The sequence below is a fragment of the Micropterus dolomieu genome, linkage group LG21 (genome assembly GCF_021292245.1).
Source record: "Micropterus dolomieu isolate WLL.071019.BEF.003 ecotype Adirondacks linkage group LG21, ASM2129224v1, whole genome shotgun sequence".
Classification (NCBI taxonomy): Eukaryota; Metazoa; Chordata; class Actinopteri; order Centrarchiformes; family Centrarchidae; genus Micropterus; species Micropterus dolomieu.
In genome coordinates, this window is record NC_060170.1 from 22,532,895 (window position 1) to 22,550,622 (window position 17,728).

The following is a 17,728-nucleotide window of genomic DNA, read 5'->3' on the forward strand; positions in this document are numbered from 1 at the left end:
TGTTATATTTCTGAACTTTTAGTCCCATACACACCAGCACGTACCTTGAGATCCTCGGGCAGAGGTCTGTTGTCTGTTCCAGAGTCTCGACTGAAAACTAAAGGGGACAGAGCGTTTGCTGTCAGGGCCCTGAGGCTCTGGAACAGCCTGCCTGAGGAAATCAGGTTGGCTCAGTCAGTGAACTCTTTTAAGTCCCTTCTTAAATAATACTTTTATAGGAGAGCCTTTCCCGATCTTATTTGACTTTATTTTATCCCTTTTATTTTATTGTATTTTACTAATTTTATATTAATTTTTCATGCTCTTATCTTGTTTTTATTTGTTTGTTTTTTTGTATTATTCTTTACACTTGTTAAAGCACTTTGTTACTTGTTTTTGAAATGTGCTCTACAAATAAGGATTATTATTATTATTATTATTATTATTATGTTGGAATTTGAGCTGCGTGGTTTTGTAATGTGTATCACAAGTGGTTTTACGTTTGTTGAAGAGCAGGAAGAGCAGCAGTTTGACTATATTTACCTAAGTGTTACCTAACTTATACTCTTTACATTTATTAGAGTTAGGTGATCGTACATAGGAGCTGTACTGTTTCACTGCAGCCCTTAGGGAGCAGCTTCGTTGGAAACATTTGGTTTGTTGGTTAAACATTTAGGCCTTGCGTAAGGAAACCCCAGCATGCCTTCAAGCTGTTGACCTTTCCAAAGAGAGGCCTCTCCTACAACTGTTAAGTCTTACACCCAAATTAATGAGCATTTATGTTGACAAAGTTGTCTAAAATTGACTCACCCACTGGTATAACAATACTATAACTCAAGCTACAGTTTTGCTCGCCTTCTTTTTCCCCGCCTCTCCCTTTTTGTACTGTGAAAACAGTTTGTTTAAAAGTGTGTCTTATAGTGTCTGACTACTGACTTGAAATATTAGTTGTATCAGGATTATATAATTGTAAAGGCATTTCTTTTTCCTGTCTGCACAGATGGAAATATTAGATAATTACAACACAAGTCCATAAAGAATATTGGTTTCAAAAAAAGTATGAGACTTTAATGTTCACAACCTGGTCAGTTGTTCTGTTGTTTTTCTCCATATCCTCCCACCGGTGTACCAAACAGACAGGTAATCCAGTCGAGCTGTAAACGGTTGGGAACATGCAAGCAAGCAGACGTTTCAAGGCGGCACAAACTAGTCACTGCACCACAATTTATGCAGCTTCACACTCAGACCTTGTGCATGTCGTGTGTGAGATTTTGTCAGACCGGGCCCTGTGCAAAACATTACACATGTGTAAGCAGGTTTACACTAAGTCTTTGTGTATGGGAAAAAAGCAGTTAATATGTGCATTCTCAAGCATGTAAACATAGGAAGAGGAACTCTTACATTATTGACCCATAGTTACCTTTTCCCCCTGAGCTCACCCGCTTTGCACAGCCTCGTTGCTGTGAGGCCTTTGTCACTATGGCAACCATGACATCAGCAGCGTGCCGCTGGTCAGGTTTTGTTCGAGAGAGGGAGTGAATGAAAAGAGGAAATGGAGGATAAAAAGAGGCTGCGAAGGAGGGAGGGAAAGAAATTAGAGAGGAGGTGGAAGGAAAAAAAGAGAGTGCTGTATTCTGAGCAGAGAGGATTTTGCTGGTGTCTGTGGATACCCTCACTTCATCACTGTATGTTACCAGGCAACTGCAGCATGTAGGCCTGCCTGTCTGCGATCCATCCCAAGCCTCACAGATGAAGTCAGGGCCCTAGGACAGCTTGGTCATGTCTGTACCTCAGCAGGCAATACCCCACCCAATCTCTCCTCGCACTTTCTTCTCTTTTGCCCTTACTTCGCTGCCTTCTTATTTGATAGCAAGTTGTAAAGTCATTATCACCGCACAGGGATTTGCTGTAATGTACGAAGCAAATGCGGAATGTGTGAGAAATTTAAATATGAGAGGATGTCACTGTGTGTCATTCATTCACACACAACATCATGTTCTGAATAAGCAACTGTATCTGTGGAGTGGAGTGAAAAACAGCATCTCAAACAGGAAACACGGCTCACTAAATTGATGGCGAGAGGGGAAAAAAACAGGATGTGACTCTCATCCTGTCCAAACCGTTGGATCTACAAAACATACAGTAGGCTTTGATGGTGCTAGCTTTTATTTTGTAGGGGTTTGATGGCTGTTTTAAAGATAGATGAGCAAAAGTGAGAGAGTGCCATGTGGCAAAGGTTTTAGGGCTTGAACTCGCAACACAACGACACTTTGTCTTTGTGTACTGAGCCAAAGAGGATTTCACAGTAGAGCGATGTGGATGAGAGCCCTCCTCCCTCCCTTGTGAAGGCAGTCGATACACTTGAAAACAGTTTCTTCATTTCTGTTCCGCCACGGGTGCAGTTGCACATAAATGAACAAAGCACACTGTTTTCATTAAGAATCTAACATTACATTCAGTGTTCATTTAACTTTAAGCATGTTATCTACTTCCTCGCTTCTCTTATTTCCCTAAGGGAACAGCTGAGCCCTGACCCATGTTTTGTAATATTAGAATCATCTGTCGCTCCAGGCGGGAGAAGAAGTGACACTGCTTTTGGCAGGCTGCAGTCACCTGTCAGCGATCTAATTAAAATGACAATCCACAGCATAACACAGTGAAACTTATTTTTTCCTTTTACCTTGACGGCTGACTTTACATCCAGACATAATTTGGCAACAGTGTGAGCTGTCAGCGGTGTACAAAGGAAGATAATTACATTTTGAAAACTGAACAGCAGTCTCTCTGATAATAGTAGTCACAATGATGCGCTGACCTTATTGTGATTAGTCTAATTGAAAGCTAACTGATATTGCTCTATGTAAGTGGAAAGAGATGTGTTATTGTGTTAAGGGGTGAGCTTTTCCTTTGCACATCTTGCTTAAAATTGTGGATCTGTGTGATCTGTGTATTTATTTTTTACATTACAATGTGTGCATTTCTACAGCAGCATATATTTTATAGTGGTTGTATGTAAACAGTACACTGTAAACTTGACATATACATCAACCAAGTGTTGTTATATAGTGGCTGCATGTACGGCCAGTTTGACGGTGCTGTGGCGTCTGTGCTGTGGCGTCTGTGCTGTGTCTTTGAAAGTGTGTCTGGGCTGTTGAGAGCAGAGTGGGTAGCTAATGAATGACCTGTCAGAGGTAATGAGGTCCGGAGCGCTGGACGCCTCATGGCTTCCTCCTCCCTACTCCACTGATTCACTGCCTCGTCTCTCCCCACTGGACTGAATGGAGAAATCTGTCCCTCCATTATCCCAGTGCTGCTCTAAATACTGCGTGAAACATACCTGGAGCTGCATGTGGAAAGACTGGACAAGGCTGATAAGAGAAGATGATACATTAGTAATCTCTGACATTTATGGTCTTTGCTCGCTTTTTAATGTTGTCAGCACTTGGACTATGGTCTACTCTCTAGGTTTCCCCTTTTACTGATTTCGTCACAGATCTTCCTTGCCATGCTGCACATTCCTGTCTTTGAAGCTTTGAGTCACCTAGCTGTAAGTCTACTCAACTGCAATCTGCAGGCTCCACCCAATCGCTCTTCCTCTGTGCACGTGGAATGTAAAAATGAGAACGGTGTGACCTGCTTTTGGGCTTCCTGATTTGCAATTCAGAGCTGACAAAGCTCCCAGGAAGCTATTCATTTTGGTGCGTGTGTTGTCTTATGTTTAGTCTACTGACTGCAACAATCGACTGCGTCAAACTCTGCAAAAGGCACCATGTCCATTTATTTGTGTCCGTTACTTTTTCCTCTTTCTAATTGAGGGTAAAATTGTATTCATATTTTTAAATGTCACACTTCCTTTACACTGCACTACTTATACGCAAACATGAACACCTTCAACCTAATTTAATTATTTTGCTTACAGAAAAAGAGCAGAGAAGAGAGCTGTGGTGAAGGTAGCGGGGTGGAGATCCTAGAGAATAAGCCCTACACAGATGGGCCGGGTGGGGCAGGCCAGTACACCCACAAGGTCTACCACATTGGCATGCACATTCCCAGCTGGTTCCGCTCCATATTGCCCAAAGCAGCCCTGAGAGTTGAAGAGGAGTCCTGGAACGCCTACCCTTACACCCGCACCAGGTGAGGTTTGCTCCTCCACACCTCCACTCCTCTTCAGAGCAGAAGTGAGAGTGCATTACACTTTGCCAAGGCTCTGCAAAATCCTTAAAAAAAATGTATTTTAATAATAGAAATGATGTGTACATGGGTGTCTAATTGCTGCAGCTGGTAGGTGTGCACACATTTAAAGACAGAAATGCAGCCCCTACCTGTTTAGAAGATGGATTATAATTCAAACCCTGCTTGTATTCTGTACATATAAAATGCCGTGAGTGGGATGCCGTGAGTGGGATGATGCCTAGTCTGCTCTACTTGCTGCCCCTTAGTAAAAGCCTAGAGAAAATAAAGATCTCAGAGCAGGTTGAATATTACAGAGCAGAGCATCAGATCGAGGTGTGGCCACCAGCTCTTCCACTCTGTTAGATGCTGATGGCCCCTCATTCTCAGGGTATCGGTGTGTGTGTGTCTGTGTGGTGCCTGACAAACACAGAGACGTGAAGGTGCTGAAAAGAGATGTGGCCTCGACTATACTGTCAGGATATTGATAGACTGCAAGTGCCTGTTGACACATCTATTCAACAAGTGACAGCTTTGCTGCAGACGCCTCAGATGCAACAGATGGGCATGGCTCACACGTCTCCTATCCTCAGCAAAGAGAAGGTGTTGTCACTCTTAATAAAATAGTTCTGATCTTGAGCCCCTCAGTTGAAAAGTAAGTATCTTAATGAAGGCAGATGTCAACACATAATGGACTCTTGCTTTGTTGAGACAGTCTGTTTACTTCATTTTGTTGACTCTTCTCCTTCAGATACACCTGTCCCTTTGTTGAGAAGTTCTCCATTGACATTGAGACCTACTACAAATCCGACACAGGCAACCAAGCAGATGTCTTCAATATGTCTGCAGCAGAGAAGAGGCAGAGGACTATTGGTGAGACAATGAAATACTAATCCCGAAACCATTACAACAACATAAACACAGATATTAAAATATTATTGATGTTTATTAGGCTGATTTTAACTTTCAAGGTCCACCACATAGCAAGCTCAGTATTCATGCAGTCATTATCTACTGTGTAGTTATATTTGAGAACCAATAGTGACCTTTTCTTGCTATAGTTATTTAAGGTGACATGTTAGTATTGGCATCTGGTGGAGTCTTTATATCTGTCACATACAGAGCATGTGTGGCCCACTTGTGTGGAAGCCTGTCCACTGACTATGATGCTGCTCTGAAATGAATGGTTTTAGGGCATGCAGTGACCCAGTTACAACATTGATTGTTAATCAGTGACTTTTTGTTATATGTGTTTGTCAGCCTGAAATTCAGTTATGAAAGACACAGAATACGTAACAGCAGCATTCATGCAATACATTTGAAACACCTGGCTCCTTTAGTCATTGTTTTCTGGAATTGAACTGTCTTTGGCAGACCCAATCGACATTGTGACAGATCCCATCCCCCCTCACGAGTACAAAGCAGAGGAAGACACGCGGCTCTACAAGTCAGTCAAGACCCAGAGGGGTCCTCTGCGGGACGACTGGATAGAAGAGTACAACAATAACCCAGGGAAGACCCCCATCATGTGTGCCTACAAACTCTGCAAGGTGGAGTTCCGCTACTGGGGCATGCAGTCTAAGATTGAACGTTTCATCCATGATGTTGGTGAGTATGCAGTTCCAGATGTTGCAGTCTTTCATGTAATGTAGTAGTGTGTTAGCCTGTTATTTAGCCTATGTTATTTAATTCACATCTAAATGTAGAAACCTTTTTAAAGGTAGGTGTGTAATTGTTTCTCCCTAGGACTGAGAAAGGTGATGGTGCGTGCCCACCGGCAGGCCTGGTGCTGGCAGGATGAGTGGTACGGTCTGACCATGGAGGACATCCGGCAGCTGGAACTGGAAACCCAGCTGGCCCTGGCCACAAAGATGGCCCTGTTCAGTCAGGCAGAGGAGGCCACAGAGGCCAACGGAGGTGCTCCGTCTCCTGACAAAGACCAGGAGGTTAAAGAGGCGATGAACTCCATTGAAGCTGAGGAGGTGGCTGAGGAGGTGACTCTCCAGCCACGAGGTGTACTCACCAAACAGTGGTCCACTTCATCCCGATCCTCCCGCTCATCCAAGAGAGGAGGTGAGGAGCACGCCATCTTCACCTATTCAATTCTGTCATCCCTGTGTATGACAGTGTGTGAGACTGACACTGGTGTGAAAGGTATCACAGGAGCCTACATTCATTATGTATTCACATGGCTCTCCCCTATTCAATTGTTTTACTGTAGCTCTCCACTGTCCTGAGCCTTACCCCTTCCTTCACACACTATCACCTCCTATATTTATACCTCATTGTGCCTTAAAGCCTTATTTGTGCCACCTGGCAAGGTTGAGGTACAAAGTCAAACTGTTCCATAAGTAAATACAGCCAGTTGTGATATTTGAGCCCTGTCCACACTTGAAGCCAGTATGTGAAGAATTCAACAAGGTCAAGCTTGTGCAAAGCCAAAGTGACACTGAATTTTTTTTTCTCCAAGTACAATAATAGCTATATTAGGAGATTTCTACCACCATCAGCCCACATCAGTTCAAGCTGACCACAGCCACAATTCTATGATGAAGCAAACTAAAATAATTTACAGACTGCTTTTCAGGGGTTTAATACTCAAAAGATCTGACTCTGTAAGAATTAAAATAAATAAAAGTGAATTGACACCAGTGGGACTAATTGGTTCATCTCTTCCAAAAGACAGACAGATCTATTGTTGAAAGATGCAATTTTGTGGTTCAGCTGTACACACTGAAAGAATCAGTCTACTGAAAAGCAGTGGTGTTAATAAAGTCAAACATCTCGGGAGCAGCTTTTTAGCAAGCTTTTGTGCTACAGTTTGCTTTTTGATGTTAATTGAAATGTTTTTACTCTACTTTATTATTTTCACTCATACCCCCAAATTTGCTGTGCTGTCCAACTTACCTTGCCTCGCCCCTACAACTCTGTGGATCTCACCTGGGTTATTTTTAGCAGCAGCTACATCACAAACCACATGTCCGTACACACCCATCTCCAGTGTCACCCCTACCTCAAGGCAGCGCTCACTGTAGCTACTACCTGGACCCTGACTCTCATCCGGAGTGCCCCCCCCCCTAGGTTCTCTCCTGGGCTATTTTTAGCAACAGTGCTGACATCACAGACTGGAGGCTGACGCTCTTCGCTGTGACCCTCCCCTCCAACGCTGTTGGCTTCTGTGCACTGACAACTACAGCTGTGCCTCTCTCTCATCAGCTCGCCCCTTAGAGCGATGCCCCCCTCTCTTCCTACGCACTAATGATATATGAGGCATAGACTGGAGACACGTGATAGACAAGGCCTGCTTTTAGTATCACTATTTTCCTCAGCTGGCATTTGGTAGTCGCTGTGCTTGGGCCTCACTTTTCACACACCCCCCTGACCACCAAGCAGTCCATCTGTGATGAAGTAATGCACCACAGAGACTGTTGCATGTTTATTTAACACTGTATCTGTGTGGGCGGGAGAAGATTGTGCAATCTTTCTTTGTCATAGAGTCTGTGTGTGTGTGCGTGTGTTTATGTGTTAAAAGGGGGAAAAGAGAGACTGAAACACATGTCCCAAAATAACAGTGAATTTTTTGTTCATGTGCGGTCTTTCAGTGAGTCCATCACATCACAGCATCTCAGAGTGGAGGATGCAGAGCATAGCGCGAGACTCAGACGACAGCTCGGACGAGGAGTTCTTCGACGCTCATGGTAACCACAGTTTTGATTTTAAATTGGAGTCCCTAGTTAGATCTAGTTAGTTAGATGGATGTGTTTATTGTGTTTTAGTTTCCAAGAACCTGCTTTCTCCCTCCTCCCCTGACTCTGCATGCATCTCTTTGACAACAGATCAGTTCTTAAACTTCCCAGATACCCAGCATGCTTTGGGGCTGCAGTTGAAATAGGTGGGTGTGGTGCGACCCCCGTGCTCTCTGCTGGATGAGTTTGGCCGAGGACATGGGCCAGGTGTCTCATCTTGACGTCCGGTTCAGAAATCACAATCATCTCTGCCCATCAGTCCCCCTCTCACCAACACACTCCAGTTCCTGCATCATCGTTTACTCCATAGACATACAGTCCATGGTTTAGACACACACGATCTTTTACAATTCATGATACATCCCCCAAATCATTCACCAGTATTTGTGTGGTGAAATTGTTTCATGTCATGATGATGAAACGGGAATAAAATTGTGCTGTCATTTATTATTTTGATACTGATTTAGCTACACTCATTAGGTTCCACCTGTTCCAAGTTTAATAAATCTTTGCTCATGTTATTTTGAGTAACTGGAATGCAGTCATTAGACTGAATTGTGTTGGCATCTGAAAATTTCTTTCTTTCAAAAGCAGTTATTAAATTATGTTAAATAAATTTGGTTGGTGCATCGAAATTAACATGAAACACAGTGTTTATGAACCTAAGTGTGTGCTTTGGTGCCTGGGTGAATCACATGACGGTGGTACACAAATTAAATTTGGAAACAGGCTGACTTGGCTCAGATTGCCTTTTGATATTAGATTTCTTAAAAGCTGCTATGTGTCCACGGCCCTCTTTCTGTAATCATTTGTTACAAACACTTGAGTTGCATGTGCAGGCTTATTCTTAACTGTCTTGTTCCCCTTTTCTGTGTGGCAGAATTTTTTTAGTGCAAATGAATAAAGGAAAGCTTTAGGAGGAGAGCTCATCATAGGTACACATTCAGTGTATCTGGTTTGCCATGGTATTAAGTAGGGGTTTCAATCCACGAATGATGGTACACACTTGTCTTATACGGCTAGTATTGCAGTATGTGTTCTTCCAAACGGATAATAAAACTAATGCATCTGCTACAATTGCAACTTTCTCTACTCGAACTAGTGTACAACTTGCAAATGAAGCTGGAATAAAATGTTATTTATTGACTTGAATTAGGTAAAGCCTACTGATGAAATAAAGATACCCCTTTACCTTCATACCTTCATTTTTTTTTTTACCAGGTTTAAGACTGGGTTATTATACATGTTTATAAATGAAATAAGTTGAACCATCTGAGGAAATAACTTAAAAAGCAATGAAAGAAAAAAGGCACTTGATGGGGAACTGGGTAAAGGACACATCATCTCTTAAAAAGAATGACAGAAGGCCTTTATTTGGATGTTGGACTTACTCTAGTGTGTGCGTGTGTGTGTGTGTGTTTCTGAGACACTGCCTGCAACCTCCTTTTAGTATCCTGTTAGCAATTCACTGAAATAAAATTTCCTTTTCTTCACAATAGTTGTTTTTTATTTGTAGTATAAGTACTGTAGAAGTAAATTGAGTTAACATGACATTTATACTTTAAATTTTAGATTTGCTAACGTAAACTGAAGTGCACAGGAGGTGGCTGCCTGTTTCTCAGAAATGAAAATACTGGCAGTATAACAGAAATGTCCCAGGAGAGAAATTATAGGATAAAAAAGGGATATTCTCTTTTAGATCCTGAGCCTTACTTTTTAAACCACAGATGAATGCGATTTAAAGGATGGAAAACAGTCTATTAATACATTTATAATTAATTAATACATTTTATAATGTCAGAAGATACACACTAGTTTAAATATATTTACAGCAGGTAATGGTTTAGTAAATAGAGTTGTTTCTCTTTTTTTGAAAATCCAGTAAAACCAATCCACTTCTTATCCATTGTCCAGCACACATGCACTTGCAATTTTAGATTACAAAATAATTGCACTTACACCCATAGATAAACACAAATTTATACTTCAAACATGATAACAAGATATCCAGCATGCTATGCATTTGATAACCACCACAGTGAGTGAAAGCTTGACGAGGTTCCTTTACATTGGTCAGCTGTTAAATTATATAATTGAGTATGCAAATGTTACTCATACAGCCTTGTTAATCACTATATATAAATTGGTTATACTGTTGGTGTAACGACAAATTAGTAAACCCTGAATGACACGTGAACTTTAGTTGATCGTGATTTATCTTGTGTCGCCCCTGCAGAGGATTTCTCAGATGGCGAGGAGGTCATCCCAAAGGAAATCACTAAGTGGAACTCCAATGATCTCATAGACAAGATTGAAGCTACAGACACAGAGGAAACTCCTGGTATGATGACGACCGTGAGAATTTTATGATGGAAAGACACGCTGCCTCAGTACTTGATAAGAATGTGTGTGTTTGCAGGTGAGCTGTTCAAGGAAATGACAGTGGATTATGAAAGAACAACCAGTGAGGACAGACTAGATGAGGTATGCGTGCCTGGCACAGTGAGTGTGTATCTACAAAACACAACCCTAACCAGCCTTCTCTGATGCAGAACCATGTCTGAAATAAATGAATCCTGAAGATCCAGCTACAGAAAATGCCCTGCAGGACCCAGACGCTTCTGTTAAACTTGATTTAATTTTATTAAACAGTCATTTGCATCAGGTTTTACAGTTTGGAAGATAAGAGAAGGGCTGTTTGTCCCTGAGCCTTTCTGTCCTCTTGTGTTCAGATGCGTGGCTCTGTTAGAGGCAAAGCCGATAGCTCTCCCATTCCCACCATCACGGTAACAAGGCACCAGTCAGTAAGTAAACATTTTGGCCCCAGTGCACTGTGGACTACAGTAGCTCCACAGAGACCCCCACCTCCCCTGAACAAACCCAGTACTTACTGGCCCTGCCCTTTTTCCCTCCATTGCCCAAATCCAAATCCATGTTTATTCTTCAACTTCACCACCCTGTGTTCAACTTCTGTGTACCCTACAGCTGTGGCGTTGAGTGTACATACAGTATAGTGCTTTTTTGAAAATGTTTTGCATCAGACAAAACTGCACGTTATGTCTTTTTTATGTAACCCGTCCTCAGGAAGCCTTGTCGTTGTTTGCTGTTAATTCAGTTGTCCAGGTGAAGTGTAGGTTGGCCCTGTTCTGTTTCCATATGTGGTCCCCCGCCCCTCTCTGGTTATGAAAAGAAGTCTGTACAAACATTTTGTTGTGTGGTCCATGTCTGTAGAGATGGACACACAAATATGACAAAATACAAATAATTTGATTCACAATATCAAAGGCATTAATGTTTATCTGTGATTTTTCTCACTCAGTAAGCATGTTGTCTTTGGTCATGCTGATAAAAAAGGATGCTTTCATATAGTAAATATGTAATCTCTTCAACATTCCCCAAGAGCTGTTCCTCGTCATCGCCATCCATCACCCTTTTTCAAAAATTTTCTCAGGAGAGCTCGTCCCAGCAGTGCCTGCAGCCTTCCAAAATCCACGTGCTGATCTTGGTTCTTCACGGAGGGAACATCCTGGATACAGGCGGAGGGGACCAGAACAGCAAGCAGGCCGACGTCAACACGATTAGTACAGCTTTTGACACAGTCATGCGTGTTCACTACCCCGCTGCGCTGGGACGCATCGCCATCCGTTTGGTACCCTGCCCTGCCATCTGTGCCGAGGCCTTCTCCCTAGTGTCCAAGTAAGAGGACACGCATACACACAATTCTCTGCATGCTGCAAAGCATTGTGAATAATGATTGAAGGTTACTGTTTATTGACCGTGATTGCTGTTTGCTTTTGACGGATAAGGTTCAAGTGCAGCTCACAACCTCTGTGCACTGCCTTGATCTTTCAAGTATGTTAATGTTGTTAATTTGTGTCTTTTGCACAGCCTGAGCCCATACAGCTACGATGAAGGTTGTCTGTCCAGCAGCCAGGACCACATCCCCCTGGCAGCTCTCCCACTCCTGGCCACCTCTGCTCCACAGTACCAGGAGGCCATGGCCACCGTCATCGTCAGAGCCAACCAGGTGTACGCAGATTTCATAAAGTCTCTGAATGGGGCAGCCTTCACCGGCCAGGTCAGTAACTGTCATGTAAAGTTGTGTGTAATTCTCAGATACCAACCGTTTCGAATTGTCCTAGTAATATAAAGTTTTTTTGTTGCTCTCAAAGATAAATGTACATACTCACAGTAACACAGCTAAGCCCTGTCTTTAATTTTACATGAATTGTTACTTTTTGTAGCTAAATATTAAAACATTTAATTGATACTTCACATATATCCATATTACAATTAATGACAACATAAGTAAATGAAAGTTCCTATGTTAACATCCTATTAGTTTTACTCCCTGGAAAACAGCTTTTTTTTTAATGAACATATTCACTTTGTTTGTGTTCTTGAACTGTGTTGGAGCAGGTGTATAGATGTTTTAGGTAAACCTGAACCGTGTGGATGCGTGTCAAAAATACAATGTTTTCTCAACTTTATGTCTGACCATTGACCTCTTCAGGTATGCCTCATTGGAGACTGTGTGGGAGGAATTTTGGGATTTGATGCCCTGTGCAGTAGCAATCAGACAGTTAATGAAAGCCAGAACAGCAGTCGCAGGGGCAGTGTCGTGAGTGTACAGGTAAGAGACAGAGTAATTCAGAGTAATGAATACTGTGACACCTGTCAAACAGATTAAATTATATCACAAATTCAATAAGTCCCTTCTGAAAATATACCCAAAAGCTATAATTTATGCAATGTAAAACTTAAGATACATGTACTCTTTCTAAAGTGCTGTAAGTTTTCATAACAAATGTTTCTGAATTGCCCTCCGCAGGACCAGGATCTCCTCTCTCCTGGTATCATTGTCAACAGTGGGCACGGGTCAGCCTCTTCGACCCTGGAGGGCAGCCGTCACCTCAGTCGCAGTAACATAGACATCCCTCGTGCTGGCGCAGGTGACGACACCAAGAGACAACTGCCACGCAAGAGAAGTGACTCCTCCACCTACGAACTGGACACGATCAAACAACACCAGGCCTTCCTGTCCAGGTGCGTTGGCAAAAATTCTTACCTGGGAGAGAAAAAAAAAAGAACTCTGTCTTGGTTTTATGTACTGCCAGATTTATTTTTACTTCCACATGAGGACTGACTTTGTGCTGTCCTTCCAGCTTACACTCCAGTGTCTTGCGGAACGACGCAGTCTCACGCAGGTCAAGCAGCAGCACTATGCTGGATGGAGGCTCCGTGGGGAAGTTTGACTTTGAGGTGTCCGACTTTTTCCTGTTTGGCTCTCCCCTTGGTTTGGTACTGGCCCTGAGAAAGACTGTCATTCCTATGCTGGATGGTAAGCTAATTTGGAAAGAAGAATGCAATGCTTGTTATAATGTAATCAGCGATAGAAAACATTGTTTATCTTGTACAGGTAAAAAATGACTTTTCCATTTGCAAAAGGTTTATCTCAGGTTACACTAATTAGCATAGGGACGTGTGTTTGTTGTTATCAACATTTAAAAGCTATTAAACCTTGTGTTTTTGAGGGAAGATTTCTAAAGAAAGTTATTGTTTCACAACTATTCCATCCGAGGGAAGGGGTGCTTAGATTCTTCCCTTCTGATCTCTCATGTCTTTGGTTCGATTTCTCCCCCTAGTGGCCCAGCTGCGCCCTGCCTGTCAGCAGGTCTACAACCTGTTCCACCCAGCCGATCCCTCAGCCTCCCGCCTGGAGCCTCTGCTGGAAAGGAAATTTCATCTCCTGCCGCCCTTCAACGTGCCCCGTTACCAACGCTTTCCCCTAGGTGATGGAAACTCTGCGCTACTGGGTGAGCCCTCCGCACTGACCATGTTTAAAAGCACCATTAACATGAATTCAGTAAATATCCAGTCATGAATTACAGTTTAGAAAAATGTACGGATTTCTGACTTGGATTCACATCCACAGACACAAATGGAAAATTCCCTGTAATAGAATGGCTGTTTAATTTCTCCTTTTAACTTAAGATCAGCTGACACTTCAGACACTGAGTGTAACCCACTGCCCTGTTTCCAATAGATGCATGCCGTAGACAACATATATCTTAAAGACATCTTAGTTGCACAATATGAGTTCCTTTACACACTGATTTAACATTGTCTCAAAGAAAAGTGAAACATTTTTCTACTGCTTGTGCTTCAACGTCTTCTGTGAAGCAGTTTATTCATCTAAATGTCGTCATAGTCGTGCTGTTGGTTTCTGTTTGGACTGTTCATTATAGTGGAGTAACCCTTGGAGCCTCACCCTACCTTCCTTATACAAATATCTGTCGATGTAAGGTAACTAAAAAGCAGATGATTTGATGGTTAAAATACAGTACATACTTTTTGCCATTGAACCAGGGCTTATTAACAAGTGACATTAGAGTTAATATGCTGTACAAGCGAGGAGATATTTCTTCAGGCCAGCGTCTTCATGTGTCAATCCTAAAAGTGATAGCATTCATCAAATGAGCGGTCACTGAATAGCCTCAGGTATGCCTTGACAAATTCAAGATCATGTTAATCATTTGAAGTATTTCAAGTTCAGAAAGTGCAAAATATTTTATGAACTGCAGATTCCAGAGCATTTACAATCTTAGATTCGTGTTATGTGACGATATATGACTGACTAGTAGTTGCGATTCATAAGAAGTGGGCTCAAATAAGGGCTTGACTCTGCTTTCTTGTCTCATGTTCAGTTGTTCTTGCTTCATGTTTTTGTGTCTTCCTTGTCTTCTTTCCTCCTTCCTCTCTTGGCCTCCTGTCATCATATCTGCCTACGTGGCTCTCCACACCCCACCCCCTGACCTCTGCACCTTCTACCCCTCCACCTCCCCCTGTAGTGGAGACAGTCCAGAGCAACTCTCAGCTGCTACTTGACAGCGGGCCTCCCCTGTCCTTTCGCTGTCAGGAGACCATCAGTGAGACCTGCATCCCTGTGCCTGTGCTAAACTGGCAGGAGGGCTCCCTCAAAGCCACACCCACCACTATGGAGTGTGTGTAGCCTCTCCCATTCACCTGCATCTGTCCCCCATTCACTGTGTTTCTTTTGTCTGTTTGTTCCATACCTATTGCGAGATGCTCAGATTTATAGCTACCATGTGTCCTTTCTGAGTATTCCCATCGCCATTTCTGATAAATCCAGATAAAGAAACACTGATAAACCAGTATATATGCTGCAAATAAATGCATCTAGTCTTTTATCTAAATTACTTGCCGCTTAATTTCCTGTTTTTATTTTAAGAAATAAAAATAATACAAAATTGTTGCCACGGAAATACTTAAAGCATAAATCTGATAAGCATCTCATGTGGTGTTACAGTTTGTGGTTGCCATGACATATTCATGTCACGTTCAATGTTTGGAGGACACGAGAATTTGTGTTTGTGCTGTGGTTTTTGGGTCGGGCTTTGGTGCATCTGTATCATTTCCATAATATCAGATTATTGATGTTGACGGGTTATTTCTACTATCGCCTGAATTTTATAGTTTTGATGTGAAGATTGTCTTGCTTGTGATGTTGTGTTTGCACAGTGTACCGTGCGTGGAGCTCTATCTCAACATCCAAAACAAACTGTTTCCTATGTTTCTCCTTGTGATAATGGTCAGAGGTCATCTGATTTTATAAAATCCCCAGCACTATTTCGTTTTATCTACAAAAACTAAGGCCATAACATTACTTTGCTGTTAGATAAAAATCACCTTCATATGAGATACTAACACATGGGTATGACTGTAATAGATGTGGTCATTTGTGATTTTACATTCACTAAGTGTTTTATGTACTCATGTGCCCATGTTTCCACTCGGCCAGTTACAGAAATTTGACCTTGGCCGCCAAGGGGCCGCCTTTGGGTTTCACATGTCCTCTGAAACCCATGGTGCCTGCCATCACATTTCTCTCCTGACACCTAGACCCACATGTCCCTCCCCTCATCACTGTGAGTTCCCCTTACCTGTGTCTCTGTCTAATTGGATCTCCTTGTTTCGACTCAATAGCGGATGTTGTTCAGTCTCATGGTGGTGTCTTCATGGACAGTTCGTACCCCTCATCCCCCGTAACGGGCCCCCTCTCCCGGGGCCAGCGGAGGGCCAGTGAGGTCAGCATTGCCAGCCAGGTCTCAGGAATGGCAGACAGTTACACTGCCACCAACATAGCCAACAGTAAGTGCTCTCAATACAAACAAGCCTCTCTGTCTTCCTTCCACTCACACAAACACTGGTTTAGTTATTCTCTCTCTCTCTCAAAGTCAGACTTTTCTCTATATTTCTCCAACATCATCTTCTCTCCCTCTCTCTCTCTCGCACTATCACTCCCCCGGTACTCTGACTCTACACTCAACCTGCACTCCAGCTGGAGCAGTCTAGTCAGCCCGATAGACATGAATACCCCGCTCCTTTTTCTACTGCTGCTTATTAGCCAAACTTAACACCTGAAAGTCCCACTATGAGCAAGCAGATTCCTGAAGAAGCGCAAGTTTAGCGCCACTTTTCACTGTCTGTCTTACTCTTATCCACTGTCTAAATGTAAATGCAGTGAACGAGTGCTGCATTTATCTAATGTTAGAATGCATGTAGACACCTGCCTCCCTCAGCCATTCCTGCATTGTCTACTCCCTAGCGTAATGTTTGCAGAGATAACCAGTATTCTGTTGTGTTTTATGTGAGATTGTCCCCCCCTTCCCTCTCTATTTCACTTTTGTTACCAGAACATTTATTTGTACCTCACATTACTGTTCTGCATACTGCTACTTTAGCACACACAGCACATCCCTGGAGGTGCACATAAACTAATTATGACACTGGAGCATCAGAAGACGTTCAACAGCGTCACCCTGCCCTACTGCCTTAAGTGTTACTGAACTAACAATTCTTTTTCAGCTTTGACATTCACAGCTCAGTGTAAGGCAGCTTACTTACGGACTCATCCCAAAGTCACTCTTCAAACTGTTTAAACTGTCATAAACCAACATGCATCCATTTTTCATATGATTTCTTTCTCTTTGTTTTCTCCTCATAGCCAATTCATGCCAAACTAACCAATCAAAAAAGTTTGGCCTTTTGTCCCAACTCGCCCTATCATCGCAAAACAAATTCTTCATGAAAAGTCCCCCAAAATCCCGTAAGACAAGATGTCCTGGTGCAGGTCTAATGGCAGAGCTGGACAATGAGGCAGAGACTAGTGAAGGGCTAAATCCTACTGGCCAATATGAGAACTGCCTGTCACCCGGGCTGGACTGTGCTATATCTGTTCTGGTCTCACTGGACTCTCAAGCTGAAGTGGAGCAAGGTATTTTTCTAAGAGAGGTTTTTCTTTTTTTAAATCAACGTGAGGCTACATGTCTTTACTCTACACTGTGTCAAAATCCAAAACCTCAATGCTGCTCTTCCAGAAAGCCTCATTTTCCTACTTATATTCTTTCAAAATTTAAGGATGCAAGGCTATCACTTCTGTTGATTAGGGAAAATGTATAAATCATAAATTGCCCCTTCTTTTCAAATCCATAATATTAATCATTTTCATGCCCATACTAACATGAATAACCATCTTCGCTCATATAATCATATATTGGATTTAACAATCTTTTTCTTCCTTCTGCATTATTATTTTCCTGTTAATAACATTTATAAACTCCTGATTTCCCTCTTTTTAGCTGAAGAACTGCTGGGATCGGTGATGATTGTGGTTGAAGATTGAAATCGTCTTTTTGCTTTAGCTTCAGGGGTGTTGCACCTTTGTGTGCCATCACATACCTCACGTTCTTTCTCTTAAGGTTTCAACTTATGTATCTGCACATATTCATCAATTCCCATCTCAGTTGCAG

General features: G+C 42.4%; 1 protein-coding gene across 3 annotated transcripts in view; it reads left to right on the plus strand.

Annotated features, from left to right (window-relative positions):
* Positions 1-17,728, plus strand: part of LOC123959698 (membrane-associated phosphatidylinositol transfer protein 2-like) — a 57,951-nt gene that overhangs the window by 28,180 nt on the left and 12,043 nt on the right. For 2 of the 3 annotated variants that reach the window (XM_046033906.1, XM_046033907.1), the window contains exons 3-17: positions 3,899-4,113; positions 4,901-5,022; positions 5,524-5,757; positions 5,896-6,222; positions 7,752-7,847; positions 10,132-10,236; positions 10,315-10,379; positions 11,347-11,591; positions 11,784-11,973; positions 12,409-12,528; positions 12,727-12,941; positions 13,061-13,236; positions 13,541-13,711; positions 15,903-16,067; positions 16,924-17,193. In XM_046033906.1, coding sequence (XP_045889862.1) covers positions 3,899-4,113; positions 4,901-5,022; positions 5,524-5,757; positions 5,896-6,222; positions 7,752-7,847; positions 10,132-10,236; positions 10,315-10,379; positions 11,347-11,591; positions 11,784-11,973; positions 12,409-12,528; positions 12,727-12,941; positions 13,061-13,236; positions 13,541-13,711; positions 15,903-16,067; positions 16,924-17,193 — 2,716 coding nt within the window. Of the gene's footprint in view, positions 1-3,898; positions 4,114-4,900; positions 5,023-5,523; positions 5,758-5,895; positions 6,223-7,751; positions 7,848-10,131; positions 10,237-10,314; positions 10,380-11,346; positions 11,592-11,783; positions 11,974-12,408; positions 12,529-12,726; positions 12,942-13,060; positions 13,237-13,540; positions 13,712-14,746; positions 14,900-15,902; positions 16,068-16,923; positions 17,194-17,728 lie in introns of all 3 variants that reach the window. The other variant, XM_046033908.1, reaches the window with a different exon arrangement.